We start from the raw sequence: 22,719 nt of genomic DNA, 5'->3' as shown, positions 1-22,719 counted from the left end.
GCTCTTCACCTGGTGGGGACTCGAACCAGCAACCCCTCATTTACAAGCCAAGTTCCCTTTCTGCTTGTCTTCTGAACAAATGCTTTCATTTACAGAAAAAAATTAAGGTTTGATTTTGGAAACGTTTCTTAGATTCTGCCACGAAGCTCAAGGACCGGTGGTCTGACCAGCGGTCAAAAGCACCTAAACCACTTGTGGTTAAAAGCACCTTAACCACTTGTTTTCAGGGATAAACCTGTGTATCTGTGTATCTAGTTAATGTTAGTACATGGGTGCATCTACTGCCCCTCTGGTCTAACACCTGCTACTGCATTCAAAGTGTTGAAATTTACCATGGCCTTTGAATGCATCTCGTTACTTCGTCCTGTTAGTCCTGGTTCAGGCTCACATTTCCACTGAGATCAGTTTTATGTGGTAGGCGGGGTTAGTGTGGGTGTGTCCTTTGACTGACAGTCGCATAGCGTGACACGGCAGCGGAGGACGTCCAGCAGCTCTGTGTCAACAGATGACAATGGACTGTGGCCTGATGGTATATTTACACCTGATGTTCTGTCCAGTCTGCTGACTGTTGCACTGTTGGACCGTACCATTATACTCAGTAACCCGAGGCTAGGGTGCCACAGAATGGAGCAGTTTGGTACTATTCTAATGGAAAGGCAAAACAAACCATACTGTACCGTACCAAACTGAAGTGTTCCACACGGTGGAACCACGGCTTTGAACCCTAAACCATGGAGCGTCACAAAGTGAGCTTTAAAGGGGACATATTATGCAAAATCTACTTTTTAATCATTTTAATACTTATATTTGGGACTCTGGAGACCCTACCAGTCGCCAAAGTGTGGAAAAAGAATACTCAGTCCTTTTTTCGTGGTCCCCCTTAGTGTAAGTATAGGCGATAAAACACGCCATGTTGAATTCCCTGCGCATTATGACGGCAGCATGCGCATTTCACCACAAATGTTACCACCCCACCAGTAAGTTTACTTGGAGAGCTCCACCTTAGCTCCACCTTAGCTCCACCTTGTCCCTGCGAGAGTGCAGTCGAGGGAGGAAGAGCGGTATTATGTCAACGCGGAGGGACAAGTGTGCTGTTGGTGGCTGCACAGTGGAGCACAGTGTTTTACACAAACTTCCAGCCTCAGAGGATTTTATATATGAAGCTAATGTGCCGGATAAAGTCAGCAAACGTGTGTTTGTGTGTTCGCACCACTTCACATCAGACTGCGGCCAGCGGTCGCCGTATTTAGTCAGCGACCGTATTTCACCGACGTACAAACACACACATTTTTAAGAAAAGGTCACATAGAGGTCATAACTGACCATTCTGACACGTCCTTATTAAACATATTTGTTCAGTACGTCCTCCATGACCGGAGCACAGACTCAGTCTGATACAGTCACATACAGCGATCAGTGGTGCTGTCCCTAAGTGTTTTTAACTGATTTACAGTTGGTCAGTGTTCGGCTTGATCCTTGTGTCGGACGTCTCTTCCTGTGACGACACTCTCGCTGCCATGTTGATATTGTCAGAGAACTAGTGGAGGGAGGGGGAGAGGAATGGAGCGGAGGGAACAGGAGCTGAGCAAGTGAGTGCAGTAAAAAGGACAAATCAGAAACCCCCTGGAAGAAGTGGGCGTGTGTTTGCCTGTGTCTCATTTGCATATAAAGGGACCAGGCACAAAACCGAGCGTTCTGAAAGGGGCGGGTTTAGCAGGGTTATTGAACTGCTATGGTGCTTCATCCTTATGGTATTTTGACCAAAGCATGTCACAGACATGTTCATTAGGACACCAGGGAACTATTTTAACTTGGGGAAATAGGGTATAATATGTCTCCTTTAAAGTCGACTGTGCTGCCTTCACTGACCTCTGTATCTGACACACGCACACACACCAGTGTAAATGTTTGTGCTCAGGAGTCGTAACCACGTCACTAACGTCACAGCTGTCCACTGTGTCCACTGTGATGTCACAGCTGTCAACTGTGTCCACAGCAGCTGCTGTCTCTCTCTTAGTTAGAAAACTTCATGCTGTTTTTTAGTGTGAACACAGACTGAGACAAAGTCCAAATAATAAAAGTATTAATGTGGATCTGGTCTGAGGTGGCGCTGTCATGTGACCTTTGAACCTTTACTTCTGCGACGCTCCCGTTCTCCACAGCGTCCTGCTCCTCCCGTGACATCACAGCCTGATTCCTCTAAACGATGCATCAGCTCTTCTCCACAGATCTCACTGATGCCAGAGTTTGGTAGAATTCTGATTTTGGATGTTTTTAGTGCCTCTGCTGTCAATCATGTTAACAAAGGTTTAATACTGTGTTGTTATATGAATGTAAACTTGTGCCACACACATGTAACTCACTCTCACTGTCTAACTTATACTGTCTGACCTTCTGCTCTCTGAAATAAATCCAGCTGTTTTTTAAAATCTCTGTCTTTTTGAAAAACACAGCTGACCTGGAGCCACTGAGTGTCCAGACCGAGTGTCCAGACTGCTCACTTGTACTATTTGTGGCCATATTTAATTGAATTTCAAAATAAAAGTCTTTATTTAGACATGGAATAATGAATAGTTCACAATAAAAATAGATCACTTATGATGCTAAATGCTTTAATCAATAAGAAATGACTTTATTAATATAAGTGGGGGCACAGGTGACCTTTGCAAAAATAAGAGCTGCAGTGAAAAGTTAACAAATCAGACAAATGAAACATCTGCAGAAATGTGTAATATTTTATTATTATACACATCCTCAATCTCATTACATTTTCTTTTATTATAAATTGTAATAATCTGTTTGTTACACACATACATTTATTTCTGGGGACTTAATCTAACCCAGAAACATAACATGTCTTCACCTCAGAGTGTAATCATTCATGTTAATCCACATGATCAGTCTAAACAGATTGTGCACAGAGGACGCTGCTTAGTGTTGACACCAGGTGGCATGGTCGTCATACACAATGAACTGAAATTCACACGTGAACATTTCCAGCAACAATACATTGTTGCAAATTATTATTATTATTATTATTATTATTATTATTATTGTTGTTGTTGTTGTTGTTGTCGCTATCATTATTGTGAAAAGCGAGGGTGTCGTTTTCCCGGAGCGTGCGACACATAGCAGCAGTAGCCACGGCGGCGTTTCCAAGCCGAGTTTAGTAGCACGTTTGAGCTATGAGCTATGTTCGGGTAAGCTAACTGCTACAAACAACCACAACACACGTCTGTTGAAGCAACTTCATTTGTTTACTTACCACAGCGAACGGTGAGTTACCCACTGGTTCAGTTACATGTTCCATTTAGTTAACAACACTTTCTCTAGTTTACCAAACACAACACTCACGAGTCGACTGCCGGTCTCCCAGGTCCGTCCGCAAATGTGTCCGTGTGGAAACGCGAGCCACATTGGAGCCAGTTCCTTATTCTGTCCCAGGACAGTACAATTGAGGTTTGCTAACTTGATCCCTCGGAGCTGTGTCCTGCTTTTTGCACTTTGTTGCGTCCCGTCCCGTGTGTGGATCGGGGGTGCAGTACCCCTTTTTCACAGTTGGTGGCAGCGGTGGGATTGTGGCGCCCTCCAAGAGCAGAAAGAATAACCCCGGAAGATGGGAGCAGATACGTCAGAGGATGTCCATCCGACATCTAACAAGTAAGCCGCAGCGAGCAGAAGGGTCTAGCTGCAGACCCGCAGACCACTCAACGAAACGCCCCTTTACTCAACGAAACGCCCCTTTACTCAACGAAACACCCCCTCACACTCAACGAAACACCCCCTCACACTACCCGACACTCTGATTGGCTCTCAAGAGACTGCGTCTGAAACGTGATGACGTTTAGGTTGACCGAGTATGAAGAGAGAACCCGAAAAAGTAACACGGGAAAAACACGGGAAAATAACGGAGGAAAAGGTAAGAATGGATAAAAAACACATTTAGATATTGAACACTGGATGAATAGTCATTATTTGTATCCATTAAATCAATTAAGTGCGGTTTATTAACCAGTAATGTCTGCATGCTGTAACGATAGCGATTGTAACAGCAAGCAAGACGCAGCGATTTTCTCCCTTTTTTTCTTTTCTCCCTTTTTTTGTTTTATTTATATGTACAGGTTATAACATTGACAATATAACATTGTCTCATTTTCAACCAAGAAACGTATAAGATAAACTATATGATCTCTATATATTAGTATTTATCTGTTTTTTAATCTTTAAATGACTGTGACAAGTTGCACACAGCTTTGCTCATTTGAAAACGTGTGACCTCAGTTCTACAATTGTTAAGATAAAAGATTTGATGATGAATAATATTTTTCATGTTTAGAAATGAGAAGTTCTGTTGAATCACAGTCAACAGTGTCATTTGATTTGATTTATTTCAGTTAGCCTGCATATATTTTAGGACAGGGAAAGTCTTAAAGGCAAATGCAGTCCAGTTCATTACTACTTGATTCTGGATTAAAAATGTTTCCATGTTAAAAATACAAAATACTATTTTAATTTACATTTTCTCTTATAGAGCAACACTACGTTCAGTGAAGGAGCAGACCCTGAGCTGAGAAGATGCGACTCGGACCCTTATCAGTGTCCGATCTGCACAAAAAAGGGGACCTACGCAAAGCTTGTGTCTCATCTGCAGGGACACCAAAGGTCAATGGTGGAGTACGGTGGTAAGTCCTAAATTATCAAATATTTTTTCATTTCAACGCTGAAAGGCTTTAATTTCCCCATGAGCCTTATGTATTATGAAATGTGATGTTATTTCTGTTTGTCCTGACCATGGATAACTGTGACCATCAAACTATTCAACTCATCCATTTGAGTATCAGAAACTCAAAATAAGTAAAGTAAAGTAAACTAATGCTGGAGCCATTTCATCTATGTGTACTGTACTTCATGTGTGTAGAATCTTAAGTCAATGTGTATTTTATTTTCACTCTTGTTGAGAATTTAGATATTGAGAAAAAGTTTCAAGATTCCTGCATTTTTATAAATGCCCCTGATAATAATGATTGTTCTCAGAAGTAATGTAACAATTTGCCTCTCAGACAGGCTTATCTGTATATCCATTAAGGGCAGTGATGTTACTGTGGCCAAACAAGTTGCCAGCCAGGATGACACCTCTTATCAGAGGAAGTGCAAATAATCAGGGAAAGAAAATGTCTTATTCAAAGTTCTTAATCACATGTATTCAGTGTTGCATATTATGTGTAATTGAATTTTAGGAAAGGGCCCAACAAGCCCAACAGAAGCGACGCGAGGCATGTTGTCTGTTAACCAGTGTAATCACAGAGGATCAGGGCATGCTGCAACACCTTAGAGTGAGTGACAATGGCATTTAGTGTGGTGTTTGTGTATTTGTATATGAATACCCAAACTAAAATCCTATACAATTTTTATAGAACATCATCACAGGCAACACGGTGTCTCCTTGGGCCAAGAAACAGGACAGGGTCATCCTTCTTTTTGAAGATGATGAACAAGTGGACAAAGTCATGCACTTCTTGTCTGAAGTACTCGAACGTACTGAGACAGACAAGAAGTCTGCAGATCCAGTGGCATTCGTAATGGATGTACTTTTGCCAGAGGTGAGATCTCAGACACTGACACTGATTTGTAGACTACATGTTTTATATGACTGCATATGTCTGTCTCCTTTTAACACATGGTCACTGTCTAACACAATCTTAAATCTTAATCTTCATGCCACAGGCAACAGTATACGCCCTCGGAGCTGTTCACTCCATCTCCCTGGACAAAGCCAAGGAGATGTACATGCGTGGCACAGAGTTTGACTCAAGGTAAGCCGGATAGTTTAGGAAACTGTTAATCCAATTTTCAGTTTATATCTTATTATGTATTTGAGTGTCTTTAACGACTTCATTATTTTGCTATATCATTTTGTCTTGTCAGCGAGATAACCCAGCTTGGGGAACAGCTTCAGAGCCACATTTCCTCAAAAGCGAGGCAGAAACTGGATAGCTTCCTGAGCAGTTACAAGAAAGCCTTGGAGTGTGAGGAATTCCTCAGGCGCCTGTAATCCCTGGGTAGTGAATGTGTCTGCTGGATAGTCTGTTGTGTATAAAATAAAGAAAATATATCATTCATCACTTGTATTCATTACATGGATTTGAAAGTTATACAACTTTCTGTGCAGAATCAAGGGTTTCAGTGCATTTGTTTTACTTTCATCAAAAGACCTACTGATGTCCAACTGGCTGGGTTTGATTCAGATACCAATGTTTCACATATCTTCCTGGAAATAGGTAACATCTCCTTAATGACATACTCAGCAGATCTTGTCTACTTAACTTCTGTCTGTCACCACCAGCTGGACCACACAAGCACAGAATTTTAGGAGGGTTTCTTTCAGGTTAAAAACCTGATCAAGTAGACTTTTATTAGTTCTAATCGTTGTTCTGTCCAGTTGAACAACATGTCAAACTACACACTAATAAGACATTCAATAAATGTAGGCCTATATTAAACACACCTTTTTGTAACAGACAGGTTGCCATGATGTTGGAAGTTTGCAAAAACAAATGAAATTATTCAAAGTGTGTGTTCAAAGTGGAATTTGTGATATTATATTGTATAAACGTGATAATTATATTGTATAAACGTGATAATTATATCACATAAACGTGATATTATATTGTATAAATGTGATATTATATTGTATAAACGTGATAATTATATTGTATAAACGTGATAATTATATCACATAAACGTGATATTATATTGTATAAATGTGATATTATATTGTGTAAACGTGATAATTATATCACATAAACGTGATAATATTGTATAAACGTGATAATTATATCACATAAACGTGATACTATATTGTGTAAACGTGATGTTCAAAGAACTTTTCCAATCGGCATTTATATATTTTAGCAGTTTGGCTATAACATTTCATACTTTACAAAGTGACATTAATTATTCACAAATTTCACAGAAAGTACATTTCTGTGTTCATAAAAGTCAACACGAGTGTTTATTCTTCTCTATTCCTGTCGCACACCGGGATAAAAGTCTCTTGTCAACAAGTGTCTATGAGATACGCGTGTGTAAATAAAGTTTCAATAAAAGACGACGTTATCACGTTAGTAAACGTCATCACGTTAGTAAACGTCATCACGTTTCAGACGCAGTCTCTTGAGAGCCAATCAGAGTGTTGGGTAGTGTGAGGGGGTGTTTCGTTGAGTAAAGGGGCGTTTCGTTGAGTAAAGGGGCGTTTTGTTGAGTAAAGGGGCGTTTCGTTGAGTGGTCTGCGGGTCTGCAGCTGGACCTACTTGGCAGCGAGGGCAGGACGAGCATGAGGAAGAGGATGGAGCCAAAGGAGGTGATCAAGGGGTTGATGATGCAGCAGAGGACCTGGGGACCTTAGCCTTGGCATCACTCTACAGCCTCCTTCAAAAAACCCTGTAGCAACCGATAACGTAATAACGGCCAATAATGTAATAACGGCCAATAACATAATAATTTAAATGTAATAAAACTTATAACGTAATAGATTGCCAGTAATGTAATAAAGTTGTTGAGCCAATAACGTAATAACTTTTTGCCAATAACGTAATAACTTATTACATTATTGTCTGGTTATTACGTTATTGGCCTTGATATCCTTTGATAATGTAATAACTGAGGTATCACTTTATTTTATTTTCAATTTCTGGAGAGAAAGTGTCACACTTAGCCTTAATCTTGCATCTTGCAACAGATATCCAACCTTATACCCCTCCACCCTCAAACCCCCCTCCACCGGAGGCCTAAAGGAGCAATTAGGAATCAATTTGGATTTATCTGTCACTCTTAGAGTTCCATTATATTACCCTGTGTATCCAACTCTGTGACCATACAGACACTTTGACGGGGTAGTACGTTGCAGTTTTCAGTATGGTATTGCAATTCACCGCCAGAGCGCTAGTGGCTGACCAACTGACCAATGACAGCACTGCGGTCTCCATTGGTCTTAGTTGCCTCAACGGATGATAACATTTTTTGGAGAGAAAGTTTCGTTTGGACGATGTATCTCTAGTTGATCTGGCCCCTGGACCGGTTCATGGACTGTAAGCCTGCAGCATATATATGAAGTTGGCACAACTTCAACATCTGGCAAGCATCCATCATCGCAAACACCCTTTCACCAGTCACTGGATGTGGAAAGAACAGGGTTTCCCTTTAGCTGGCACCCAAGTAGGTTGCACATGCGGACATTGGAGGCCATTGTGACACATACCACTCTTGCCGCACTTATGCAGTTCCTCCAACGCATGAACAAGCAGAACCTCCTGAGTCTCTGGCGACAGGCACTTGGTCAGATAGTAGGCAATTGGGGCCTTCCAGTGGCCTTGAAGGCCTACCACCATAAAATAAGAGCCTCAGTGGCAACATCTGTCTCATTCAAACCATCCCCCATATCCACAAATCCAGACATTTTCCATTTGATATTAAGAGTCTCCTTCAGATAGCTGTATGCCTTCAGACCATGTAAGTGGAGAGTGATGGCAAACTCCCTCTGGTCTTTGGTGTATTCGTGGCTCTGTTTTGACAGGAGGTGTTTTGTTAAGATCTGAAATTCAATAGCACAGGCAAATTAGTAAGTACCATTGAAATCACTAGGAAGTCTTAACAAAGAAGAGAAAGTATGACATACTAAAGATCACATTTTCTCCATATTTGTATTTGAATCTTACCTGAGTATAGTATATAGTATATAGTGTACTCTTACCTGAGTATATATCCAGCTACTCCTTTAACTCTTCATTTATTAGTTTCTTCACCCTGAGATCCTGCAGAAGACCACTCACAGTGTTCTTTGCCCTCCTCTCTCTTTCCAGACTCTCCACCCCAGCCAGGGCTTCCCTGAGTCTGGCCCTCAGATCATCATGTGATGAAGGCAGAGCATAGGAGTGGTCCTAGTACAAACAAGGATGAAAATATTATAAATCATATTACATCACTCGGTCACAGTCCATCACATCTTTACTAGTACAATGTGTTGTCCAACATTCTTACACATTCTGAATCTTATCACACTGTGTGTGTGTGTGTGTGTGTGTGTGTGTGTGTGGGCACGGGGGCGGGGTGACAAGAGGTTTGAATATAACCAGGGTCATAATGCTCACAGCTGTTTGAGGCACAGCTAGCACTAATATCATATATATCAATGTATATCAATGTATATATATACATATATTGAAAATTGAAAACCGAATTCAAATAACGCTGTTAAATAATAATAATTTACATTATATATATATATTTTAGATATATATAGATATTTATATCTATCTATATATATATTTTTATATATATAGAGAGATATTTTTTTATATATATATAATAATGTAAATGATTATTATTTAACCGTGTTATTTTGAATTCGGTTTTCAGAAAACAAAAAAAGTCTGCTTTCTTCTATCAATCCCGTATGAACCTGAGACTGCTCAGGTTCAGTTGATCTGTGTAGATAGGCTGCAGAACATAGAAAATGAATAACTGTCCTGATGATCCAGTGCACCTCGTGTGTATGCGCACAGCCTCTTCCTCAGTTTGGCGCCTGAGCAATGGTTCAGTCCCTGATATACCTCAACATCCCGTTACGGGACACCTGAACGGGCTCAATCTCAGACTGCAAGTTGCAGGACAAACTGTTTTGGACATGTTTGAGACATGGACGGCTTTTGTCGTTAAGCTGGCAGTATTCTCAGGTGACATTTTCACCTCCACTGTCCTCCCAGCACAACATCAGCACCGCTGAAATAACCACGTACATGCGTGAGCTGGGGGTTCACAGCGCCATTTGTAAAGGTACGGCCCAATGTTCTCTTCTTCATTAAGCCCCACAGCTTTGATGGACATGATTTGGATGCTACTCTAGCATCCAAGGACATGGAAAAAATACAGTTGCACTTTTTTTTAAATTACTTTTATTATTGTTATTGTTATTATTATTATCATTATCATTATTATCATTATTATTATTGTTATTGTTATTATCATTATTATTATTATTATTATTATTATTATTATTGTTATTATCATTATTATTATTATTATCATTATTATTATTATTATTATTATTATTATTATTATTATTATTATTATTATTAATAAGCTTGAGCAGATACAGCACTGATATGCACTCTATGAATGGAATAAAATTTCAAGTATATTGGAAATGTTTTTTTATTTTGTGTGATAATTTAGTGTTATTGTTCATAAAGACACACTAGATGAGAAGAACATTTCAAACTGGCACTCCATGTCATAAAGGTTGCTGACCCCTGGCCTAAACAAGCAGCTGTTAAACTCAGTTTCTGTCATCATAAAGTAAATAATCATTTATTATGACACTTATCACCTGTCACCCTTCATTATTTGGTGTACTAGCAATACACGTGCCTGTACGCACGTGTGTTTTTCAGTCTTTATGCAGGCGTAGGCGACACGGTTAAGGTGTTTTAGTATAGTGTGCTGGCATAAAATGCCCCTGATACACACACGCATAGACAGGAACACACACACATGTTGGACATTCGTGACTTGAGAGGACATTGCATTGACTTACATTCATTTCCTGGTGACTTACTCTTACCTTAACCACAATTACTACTGGCCTAATCCTAATCCTAACCCTCAACCTAACCTTAAAACATATCTTCACCTTAAAATTTAGTCATTTACGTTGTGGGGACTTTTTGTCCCCACAAGGAAGACAAGTCCCCATAATGTGACTGTGTAAACAGTTTTAGGTCCCCACAACATTAGTTGCACATGCATACACACACACACACACACACACACACACACACACACACAGTGACAAGTGACTTTACAGCAGACTCCTGTAGTTGTCAGAGATGAACCCACATTTTTAGGTTTGTTAAGTAGTTTTAACTGATCTACAGTTCGGCGTGATGTGTGTGTGTGTGTGTGGACGACACTCTGACCCATCATCACGTAGTTCCTACTCAGAAAGCTTTTGGAACCTCGCCAGACCAGGTCCTATTTTTAGTTCCTGGTACTTTCACATGTTCCATCCAGTAACAGTCATTTCAGTGGATTGTCTCTGTTTGTAACATTTGTTACATGTGGTTGGTGAGTTGGTGTATTATAGTCTGTGTGGACTCACAGATGCACATATCACCATGGAAATATGTGGATGAGGAGATTTACATTAACAAGTGAAATCTAAGTTAAAAATATTGAATATTTGAAGCTACAGTATATCTCATCATATGGAGTAACTGAGGTTTGCCAGTAGAGGCAGCAAAGCTCCACACCAGGATTGAACCAGCAGTTCATGCATGTCCTGCTGCTGTCATGTCCTGCCATAGAAGCCATTCCTATTCAATGATTTCCAGATGGCAGACTCACACACACACACACACACACACACACACACATGCTTTCTATTTACAGCCGTTTCTACAAACTAACTCAGGACAGAGTCTCTGGACTCTTGTGGAGCTTTATGCAAATCTACAGATCTTGTGTGTTTCCTGCGAGGCCGGCTTCTCATCAGCAGATCACTGCTCAGAATAATTGGAACAGTGAGTAAACTCCAGGTAACCTCTGTGTAACAGGATGAAACATGATGTATTAAGTAGACCACGATGAGCACAAGCCTGGGGCCTTATGGGGCCCTCGGGGTCCTCGGGTAGTCTGGATTTCATTTATTTCTTTGTTTTTGTCTCTTGTATGAGGTGCTGTCTCCTTTATTTGCAGAATAATTACTTTTGCACAATATAACTGGTGTTTTTTTCTGCTGTGGTTGAATGTGACGTCCACTGACTCTCAGGCTGCTTCCTGTCTTTTGTTTGTTTTTCCGCTCCTGTGAGTGGGGAACACCCACTTCTGCCCTCATGCACCCTTTTCCCAAGATTCTAAATAAAGTGGAGTCATTTTTGAACTGTGCTCTGTTTTCACACAATCTGGATGCCGTCCCAGAGATTGGACTTGCTGACATGATCAGAGACTGCAGTCCAGGACTGAGTGAGATCCATGATCACAGGCTGGAGCTGAGTGTGCTGCCTCACAGTTCAGAACATTGATGTAATGTGAACTGTCACATTAGCATATGTGAGCTTTGATACATAACATATGATGTTCTGCAACCTTAGACTACTCTATCATCGTTAATATGATTCCCCAAATCTTACTTGTTTATTTAGGTTCAATTATTTTACAGAGACTAAAACGTCTTAAGAACCCAATGTGTGATTTGTAAACATGAACAAGTTTACTGTTCATAAATATGTTGATAAAATATTTATAAATATGATGAACCATGGATTTTATATGTATTAAACAACAGAGAAGTCGAAAATACAGCCCATAACAAGTGTTCTCGAGGTGATAAGCATCAACCTTCAGTCACTCACATGTAGAGCCAGTGAGAGACAGCCAGTCTTTTAACTGTGTGTGTGTGCGTGCGTGTGTGTGTGTGTGTGTGTGTGTGTGTCCACATTCTCTGACAGTTTACATGCAGCTCCAGGTGAGGATGACAGCAAGATTCAGATCAGAGGGAAAAACTGTTCAATCACTACATTTGTATTAGATGTAACAGGACAGACGGACAGTCAGTCAGACACATGCATGGTTATCAAGTATAATAATAATGTAATCCTGCAAGCATTTGCAACTAGATAACTATTCTGTTGTGTCTCAGGAACACAGCAGTAAGCCACTGTTTTAAATTCAAAGGAATGAAAAGATTTAGAACTGTAGACACAGTAAACCCCAACAAACAAAGGAAGTTATCATAAAGAAACATTTCAATGTTACATTAGCACCAAAGTGAGATGTGACAATGTCCTCAAAAAGTGCTGTGGACGTAAAAGCCCACATTTCAGAGGCAAAAAACATGAAAACACGGATCAAATTCCATTTATATTTCAATCATGTGACCATCATTTTATTTTAAAATCTGATAATATTGATCATTATCATGATAAAGCTCAGACAGTGAAGTGAAAGTTGAATGTTCTTCATAACCATTAGATTGACTAATCCTGAGCCTGAGTAATGTTGTAATTAGTCTGTACACATGGAACTGTCAAAGAAGCAGGAACCAAAGTTAGATTAACAAAACAACATCGTTTAAAATCTGATTTATTTCATCAGAACTACAGGAACATTTCTAATACCAGTGAATACCATGAATAAGAACAGCAGAAACATGAACACATGAATCATCAGTGACAGGATTACATCATGTTAAGTATTCCATCTCTTTGGCAGCTCAGTTCACTTTACTATCAACTTGTTTGATCCACAAACTCCAGATTCAGTGTTGACATGTGAATGAGGAAAATGTGTTTTTGTCTTGTGGCGTTTGATGGTGCGACATGTGAGTTTACAGCATGGTGAACGTCAGACTAAGACAATACTACTGTACTGTCTTAGTCCTCAGGACTAACCTGCACATGCAGAGACACCGTCAGAGTTTCCACGTGTTGTGTTTAAAACACAAAGAAAAACAGCAGACATGGACCTTCATGTCTGAACTCTGTGAACAATATACTCTAATATTCTCTCTCTCCAGTGTTCATGTATACAAATGTTTGAGTGAGTGTGTATTTGTGTTGCATTGACATGTATAGGCCTGGCATATGTTCTGCAGGGTTCACTCACACAAATGCTGTTTGTGGAAAACTTGACAAAAGCAACAATATAAAGATGTAACTTTATGTTTCTGTGTCAAAAAGCCTGAGAAGAAAAACAGACCATGTTTCATTTAAAGGTCCAGTGTGTAAGAATGAGTGACATCTAAAAAAAATCAAAATAAAGAATGAGTGACATCTAAAAGAAATCTAAATAAAGATTGAGTGACATCTAACCAGAGAGACTAACCAAGGACCTTTGTTTAGGCTCCTACAGAAAGGATGTCATTATTCTGCATCTTCTGCTTCGGGTCCCCAAAGCTGGATCTGCTACTTCCTGGACTGAGGTGCCCCCCCCCCATTAAATTGGTATCTTCTCGATTTACAATCAATCCAAAACAAGATAACCTTACCGACCAGTGTACATTGAGGTCAGCCAGCAGTGATCAGTGAATCATTGCTAATCCTCAAACTTCATGACTCCCTCAAAGCCGTGGTAAGTGAAGGGCTCCAGTACAGGGCTGCAGGTCTCTTGAGCAAGGCAGGCCATCCTGTTGTTCTCACAGCTGTCTTCACTCCCAGGACCAAAGTAAACCGCATCGGGAGAATTGACTGATGGATCCTCGTCAAAGTAGTTGTGGGGCCGCAGCAAGACCCCGCCCCCGTTACCCACGGTTACAGTGTTTGGGATGTCCTCAGCATGTGGGATGTGGAGGAACCCAGCAGTCACCCAGGCCACCAGGTCCTGCACACACACACACACACACATCATATACATACAGTATGTGTGTTGTTGTTGTTGTTGTTGTGTTCACATGTGCAGGAGATTCCATCTGCACACACACACACACACACACACACACATCATGTACATAGAGTATGTGTGTTGTTGTTGTTGTTGTTGTGTTCACGTGCAGGAGATTCCATCTGTACACACACACACACACACACACACACACACACACACACACATCATATACATACAGTATGTGTGTTGTTGTTGTTGTGTTGTGTTCACACGTGCAGGAGATTCCATCTGCACACACACACACACACACGCACGCACGCACACACACACACACACCTCATTTTCAATGCTTTCGTTGTCTTCGATGTACTCGCTGAAGTCGACAGCAGGGTTCCACATGTCGTTCTGATTGTACAGACTACTGCTGCTCTGCTCTGAGTCCTTATGCTTAGTGACAGCAACTTTATACCTGGAGAAGACAGACAGACAGACAGACAGACAGACAGACGGACAGACTTTATTTTTATTTGTATTCTATTTTTTATTATTGTTACCTCTGTTTTTCTGTTTCATGTTGGGCGGGGCCAACTGTTAGCAACATCCTGTCATCAATCTGAACTTTCTTTGAAGTATGTTGTCAATAAAGTTTGGTGAAAATCTACACACTGATGACGTCAGATTTGTGAATGTTGCTGTGCTCATGTACGATGCTAACAGCTGTAAGCAGGTAAAGTTCTATAGAGATGCAGCAGATTCAAATGTAAACATGTAAACAGTCGATTATTCCCAGGGTTTCAACGATGACACACATCCTGAATACTGTGTGCTTTGCTGTGCTAACTGGTTTCAAGACACACATCCAGAACGAGGCCTCGCAGAAGCTGCTGCACTGACCACACCCACCCCTTGATGGATGTGTCGACTTACAGTCTTGGTTCGTCCTCTGGTAATAATTAGTAAACAATCGTCTGTTGATTCTCTGACTGAAAGACTCGTTTCTTTTCTCAAAAATATTTCCACAACAAATAACCTGTGTTGCATTTGTGGGTGGAGCCTCTAACACCAGGACACAAAAGACACTTGTAGGTGCAGGTGCAGTAGGATTGAAACCTGTCACCTTCCTGCTGTGAGGCAACAATGCTACCCACTGTCTCACCTGGCCCAGGACATGGCCCTCTCCTCAGCCTCGCTCTCCGGCAGGTGTTCCCCTGCAAAGGTGTACACCTGCAGCCTGTAGGAGCGCTGGTGACCCCAGCGGTTGGTCTTGTTGCTGGCGATGTGGAGGTAGCGCGGAGTCTTAGTGTGGTGACGCAGGGCCGCCTCCTGTGGAGAGTGAAGGCCGTTTCACATGTGCACAGACAGTTGTGATGCAGATATGGTGCACGTCCATTTAGAGAGCTGTACTGTTCTAGTTTGTGCCTAATATCAAATTTAGCTTTCATTTGTGGTGATGGTAACTCCCCAAACACATGCGAGCAGATCCCAGATGATGCCATTCTCCAGAATGATTAACACAAAAGGACACACACTTTAACAAAGGTGACACTTTCTGTTAGCCAGTACAGCTCGCTAACAGCTAGTGTCAGGGCTGTGCATTTGAACGCAAACATGACAAAGATTCCTCTTAGAAGGCTCAGAGCAGGCCTTTGTTTGGTGGACAGAAGTGATTATATTCACAAGGTTCCTTGAAGGTATTCCCAAAAGTTGTGTGTTTGCTTAAATTTACGAGGTTCACTGAATGCACCTCCGTTACTGTGTTCCATCTGTAGTCAGAAGATTTTTGACTCGGAAACCTCAGCACGCCTGACATGGGATTCCAAGATGAGCTACTTTTAGCGGTTGTAGCACTTAGCTTTTATTGGTTTCACAGTAAATATCTCATACACATAGAACTGTAGAAATGTTGCTACACTGCGTGCGAAAAATACTATAACAATGTTGTTATCAACTCCTAACTCGGGGGTGACGTCACTGATCACTGACCTCCGAGTTCTAAAGTAAATATCTCTCTTAGACTCTAATAGCACTTTTCCATTATAGAGTTGTAGCTCCACTCTCCTCTACTCAGGTCTGGTATCAGGTCTGTCGTTTTCCATGACTTCATAGCACCTCTAAACGTGGGCGGGGTCATCATAACACAGCTCCAGAAAGTGACACAAACTAGCGACGGTCAAAGCAGAACATTCTATTGATCGTTAGAAATAATCGTCTGACACAGTCACTGTGTGAACTGTAATCCCAGTGAATGTGGTCAAGATGGCTGGTGAGAGCAGTGAGTCTCTAAATCCACCACACTCCACATTTGACACATTTCCTTTGCTAAATGTTGGAGATGATTTTGAAGTCTTTTTAACTTGTTCAGCTAGATTCTTGTGTCGGACGTCGTGCTCATGACTCTTCAGTGACGACACTCTCTGACCAATCAGTGGCCAGCACTTAAGTCACATTTTAGTGTCAGCTCAGCTCCCTTGAAACCTGGAGCAGGTTCTAAATAAGGCACCAGCTACCAGGTTCTATTCATAAGAAAAACGAGTGTCGCCGAGTAGAAGTGTATAATGGAACGCTCCATAAGACTTTGACTAATCACTAAACAGTTCAGAGAGAGAGGTCATAAAAAACCCTGAAACAATGGAAAGAGTTGTACAGAATAAACAATACAAAAACATGCAAATATGAGGAGATTCAGGATGAAACTAAACTAGAGCTAAAACAACTTGTTTTTGATTACTAAATTAATCGTCAACTATTTTGATAATCGGTTTGAAGCTTTTTTCATGTTTAACGAGGCCATAGCCCAGAAGTCCGGAAGGGCCAATGAACGCTGTGTTTGTTTGTGTATCTGCGTCATGACCTCGTCTATGAAGCCCTAAATGTCCAGAACAATCAGTTCAGCCACTGCTGAGAGCGCAGGGTTTGATTGTTTTCCTCCTAGTCCGGGCGCTGTAACAGTATTTGACAAAGTAACTACATTTACAAAGCACTGTCTCAGTGATCTGCGTCTTTACGTTGACAGAGGTTGTACCCATGGATGTATTATAAGAACTGGATGTAGCTCCGCCCCTTTGGCTCTGTTGTTCACTCAGACTTCCTGGTTTATTTCCGGGTTGTGCGGCCCATAGAGCATGTGCAGTAGTGTTACTCCCATAATGCCTTTCATCTATGTGACCGATGTAAATGAATGTCAAACCAACGATAGTGAATACAGTAAAGTGAAATATATAATGATGTCATTACAGTTAAAATGATCAATTTAATGGTTCATTTAATTGACCGTGAATATTCGTTTATATGTGTTGTTACAGGAACGATGTTGTTTTCTTCCATTCACTGATAAACTGTATGTTAATAACTGTCACATGACTCAGGGATTTTATATATTATTGTCCAAGAAAATAATAACTTCTATACTTCTATGATGATTAAAAAAAAACAAAAACAATTGCATTGAGTATGATTTTGGTTTAATTGCTATGCTTTTTATTTTGGTTTAAATTTCAAAGTTCACAGTTACAGTTTTTGTAGGTGGTTTACAAATAAAACGCATCATTATAATTACAATTTATGGTAAATATAATAATCATCAAATATTAAAAAAAACCCTGCAGACCCACGTTCATATTATTAGGAAAAATAACAACGTGTTAAACGTAGTTTTATAATTCCAGATTATTTCACTCTAATTCATGTGTTCATCACATTTATCAGTAACTTTATGAACAGATAGTGTCATTCATGTGTTCATCACATTTATCAGTAACTTTATGAACAGATAGTGTCATTCATGTATTCATCACATTTATCAGTAACTTTATGAACACATAGTGTCATTCATGTGTTCATCAGTGGTGAAGTGAGCGCAGGTCTCAGGTCATCAGACCGTCATCTGCCCCGTGTTCACGATGTCAGCATGAATCCACACAGCGGCTCGTTAATACATCGATAATAAGTTTGAAAATAAATGCTAATGAGCGACGAATAAATAACTAAAACCTGTTTAGTTGTAATATTTAAAAAAATGTAAAATAAAACCCATCATTGTCTTCATTTATTCACATTTCTGATAAAGTTTTTTCGTACGGTTCCCTGACAGTAGGAGTTCCCGAGACGTCACATGACCGAACTTTGCTGTGCTCGTACACAGCTGTGACGTCACTCTGGGAAATAAGAGTTTTCTGGGCTTTTTATGGCCTTTAGGAAGGTTTTACACATGTGAAACTCCATGAATTAAAAATATAGAATATAATGATCTATACATGTCTGTGTCCATGTCTCCAGGTGTCCAGGTGTCCTGTGGACACTTTTACAGGCGTCTCTTTTACTATTGTGCTCAATGGGAAAATTGCTTTTTGGGCCGCAAGAGTAATTGTTGTTGCAGTACCACGAGTGGCCACCATGACAACATTGTCTTCAAGGTAGAGGGGGCGGAGCTACATCCAGTTCTTATAATACTGTACCTTGCATCCATGCACCACAATGAAAATTCAAGCAGTGAGCAGGAAACAACATCCGCCTTTCCAGAGGGGGCGCTGCGGGTCTGAGAGCTGACCTGCCAATGACGTCACTACCAGGTAACTGGCCAATCACAAGACAGTCTGTGTTCTGTGGGTGTGGTTTTGGTCTGAAACGTCATGTTTGTAAGTACACCTCCATATCTCACATACCATGCTATGGCCTCTTTAAAACTAGATAAAACCAGATTCCTGATTGTTTTAGCTTCTTAAATGTTTCTTTGCTCCATAAAACAAAGAATCATTTTAGATTGGCAGTGACAGGAATATGAGAGGAAGAGAAAAGAAGACAAAGGCAGACCTTCTCGGTTTTCACTTGTTTTTCCACCAGCTCAGGGATCATGGCGTAGCGATCCGGACTCCACGGCAGAGACACGTTAACAAACTGCATGTCTTTGGTCTGGAATACATTCTTTAATCCTGCAACGGAAACACAACATGTATGAAAACACATGGAGTTTACTTTTGTTACTCGACCTGTGTAAAAAACACAGTTTAGCTACAAAAGGCTCATCTAATAAAACATAAGCCATGTCATGTCTATTTATCCAGGCTGCTCATACAGGGGTCTTTTCAATCTATGTGAGTTATTTTAAAATTAAAAAAGACAAAACAGACATCAGCCATGTTTGGATGTGTGCATGAATGTGATGCATCAATTCAGCAACCAACTCCTGTACAAGGTTCTGAATAAGGATTAGCACTAAATTAGCACTAAAGGTCACTGTTGTACATAGTTTACCTCCTTAAAGAGCAGGCTTTCATTAGCAGCTCACAGGTGGTGGTGGGCAGTGACGTGTGCTCAGGCGAGGAAGTAAAATACTAACATTGATAAAAGAAAATCAGTTTGTCCACTTGACTGTTCTATAAATCAGTTTTCTGTATGATTTCAACATTTCTTTGGTCAAAATTGCTGAATTTACGCATTTCCTGTTCAAACACACGAGAGCGGTGAGCCGAGCTCCACTCTGTGCCTGAAGCAGGCAGTTGGCTCACGGCTCAATATATTTAATGAATGTGTGAGACCTATTTAAAATGCACAGGGTCTGAAGTAACATGCTTGGAGAACGCCTACATGGCTTTCTCCAAGCATGTTACTTTAGACCCTGTGCATTCCCAGAATGCATTTCACTGGAACATAGCAGCCGAGAATACAAATATAAATCTGACATAAATATTTTGTGTCCCCGAACGCAGTTTTAAACAAACACAAGGAAGTAGCTGCTGATCGTACTTGTGTACTTAGCGAGTATGTACTCCAGTAGTACTTCTCAAGTATGCAAGTACTTGGGTACTGAGAAAGGGACATTGATTTTTAGTGGTTGTAAATAAAGTTTTGTTTGACAGAGTATCTAAACCAACATAGAGGTGAATAGCGCCACCCAGTGTTCATACACTGGGTGGCGCTATTCACCTCACTCTGCATCAATCCATTATCTGGAATCGATTTGCCTTGACTTGACATGCAGGGTAACCAATCAGGTGTTAGAAATCCGCCCACTGACTTTGATGGACGAGTTTGACAGATAAAATAAATGGATGCAACAAGGACCAGGAAATAATTAAATAGTGAAATAATTATATATGTTTTTTTTTTTTACATAAAATTAATTAGTATTTTAAATAATGAATGGCACATTTAAGTAATTATTTAATGGTGTATTTATTTATTTAATTTCTGCACTTTCCGTCGACCAAATCGGACTTACCGTCCGATTTGCAATTTTAATAAAAAAAAAAACACACAAGCCAAAAATTAAAAAAAAATCTAATGTGACCTTATATTAATAAACACTCTTTGTTTTTCTCGCTATTGTATTGTTGAACAGAAATATAAGCTTCTATTTTGGGTTCATATATTTGTGCATCAGTGCCTCAGCAGGTGGTGGGGGCCTTATATGAATGTGTGCTTTGCGCCCTAAAAAGGCTTGTGCCGCCCCTGCGTTCTGCCACTTACCCGAGACATCCAGGTCCACTTTGAAGTTGATGAAATGTGTGTGGATGTTCCCCAGGACATTTTCTGCTACCTGGTGTCCGTATCTCAGACTGCCGTCCACCAGATAAGAGGAGGAGACGTAGCCGGTCGCGTGCACCTTGACCTCCACTGCTCCATTCTGGTAGAAGACGAAGTCCCACATGTAGTCATAGTTTCCTATGGCTGTGATGGTTCTCATCACCAGCGCGCTGTTAACCATTCCTCCAAAACTGTGGTGCGAAAAATCCGAGAAGTGTCTCCGCAGGGGCTGACCCATGTTGTGCTCAAAGACGCAGATGGAGTTCCTAAATCTGACCGGGACTGGGACATCTATGTAGCGATATGTGTCCACATAAGTGGCTTCCGAGGGGCAATCCACGCCACGGACCAGCTCGTGCGCAAAGCGTCCTATTCCGATGCTGGAATCCACAAACTTGGTGAGGATCATGCCTGGTGTCACGGAGCCATAGACAGATATGGCCTCCTGCACGCTCAGCTCGTACGCTATTCTCTCTCCCTTAAAGCGCACATCAAACGCCTTCATGCCCGTGAGAGAGCTGAGCCCGAAAGCGAAGCTCCAGTCCAGGTAGAGGACGTGGTTGTGGCTGACGCTGAAGCGCTTCCCCTCTGCGTAAAACAGCTGCGGACCCATTTGCAGCGGCTTGGTCCTGGTTTTCAGGGAGGCGTGGTTTGGAGAGTCCTTATAGACTATTTTCTTTATAGTCCCAGCGTCATATTTCCGCTTCAGCTCTTCCACACTGTCAAAGTATTGGCCGTTATAAAACAACCGCTCGACTTTCCAGTGGGATGCATTAACGCTCTCGTGGTTGATGAGCACGTTCAAACCCACCGGGTTGACGTACATGCCGCTCACGTCCTTCAGGAAGTTGATCCACGTCTTTCTGTCTCCAGATCGGAGTCCGCGCGGCATCTGCTCGAGTGCGTTCAGCGTCTTGCCCTGACCAACGTCGAAACTCTCTTTCATGAGCTTCTTGAGTTTGGAGAACAAGTTTTTCTCAAAGAATTGGAAAAGCAGGACGTATTCTCCGACGGTGACCGTGCGCGCATTGATGGGCAGCTCCCTCTTGTACCTCTCAGTGGTCACATCTCTGTGGTGTTTCGGGTTGGGAAGAGGCCACACCACGTACTCCTTGATGTAGCCCCGTGCGCCGTGGAAGACCACCACCGTCGCCTCCCTCACCGGCTGAGGACCTTTGCCGTCCAAATAAGCCAGCGCGTCCGCTTTTTTGGGCAGAGAGAGGTCGATTAAGAACAAGAAGTTTGCCCCCGGCTCAGTGACCTGCTGGGTGGAGATGTCCAGGTCCTTCTGCTGGAGCATGTACCGCTGGACCTGCGCGTACTCCTCCTGAGTGAGGTCCGCGAACACGAGGCTGCGCTCGTCGTGCTTGCCTCGCAGCGGGTGCACGCGCTGTGCGGAGCATTTGGGCGCCCTGTTGGAGTAAATGCCAATCAGGATGATGTTAAGAATGATGGAAACGAGGGCGAAGAGGATAAGCAACCATTTCACAGCAGAGTTCATTTTTCCGCTCTGCCTTCACACACGGGCTTGGAGACAGAGCGCAGATGACTGAGTCCTGCGCAAAGGCGAGCAGTCAGGCAATTCTGAAAAGCAGAGTTGCGCCCTCATTCTCCAATTCTCCCACCCTTATCTTCGGGGATCTCCCCACCCCCCACCCCTACGTCTTCCTTGGAATGTTATTTTTTTACCCCCCCGCCAAACCGCTCAGCTCCACAGCAAAAGGATTTTACGCACAACATTTCATCTTTCATTAAACAATGAAGATCGCCAGAGCCGCTGCTCCACCGATTCTTCACGTCTCCCACAACAAGACAAAAGTT

The 22,719-nt window shown here is 41.5% G+C and overlaps 2 protein-coding genes across 2 annotated transcripts; one reads left to right on the top strand and one right to left on the bottom strand.

Moving 5' to 3' along the window:
* The first annotated feature begins 3,018 nt into the window (after window positions 1–3,018).
* Window positions 3,019–6,119, top strand: LOC131475674 (PWWP domain-containing DNA repair factor 3A-like). Its single transcript, XM_058653938.1, has 6 exons — window positions 3,019–3,919; window positions 4,532–4,682; window positions 5,238–5,333; window positions 5,415–5,600; window positions 5,725–5,813; window positions 5,926–6,119. The coding sequence occupies exons 3-6, from the start codon at window positions 5,316–5,318 to the stop codon at window positions 6,050–6,052; spliced, it is 420 nt and encodes a 139-aa protein (XP_058509921.1). The 5' UTR covers window positions 3,019–3,919; window positions 4,532–4,682; window positions 5,238–5,315; the 3' UTR covers window positions 6,053–6,119.
* A 7,002-nt stretch (window positions 6,120–13,121) lies between these two features.
* Window positions 13,122–22,483, bottom strand: LOC131475816 (primary amine oxidase, liver isozyme-like). Its single transcript, XM_058654145.1, has 5 exons — window positions 20,842–22,483; window positions 19,186–19,304; window positions 15,533–15,699; window positions 14,713–14,845; window positions 13,122–14,373 (listed from the first exon to the last, which is right to left on the bottom strand). Exons 1-5 carry the CDS (start codon window positions 22,397–22,399, stop codon window positions 14,089–14,091), a joined length of 2,262 nt encoding a protein of 753 aa, XP_058510128.1. The 5' UTR covers window positions 22,400–22,483; the 3' UTR covers window positions 13,122–14,088.
* Window positions 22,484–22,719: the final 236 nt, after the last annotated feature.

Source organism: Solea solea, chromosome 16 (genome assembly GCF_958295425.1).
Source record: "Solea solea chromosome 16, fSolSol10.1, whole genome shotgun sequence".
NCBI lineage: Eukaryota > Metazoa > Chordata > Actinopteri > Pleuronectiformes > Soleidae > Solea > Solea solea.
Note: the sequence above shows the minus strand (reverse complement) of the source record. Positions and strands in the feature narration are given on the sequence as shown.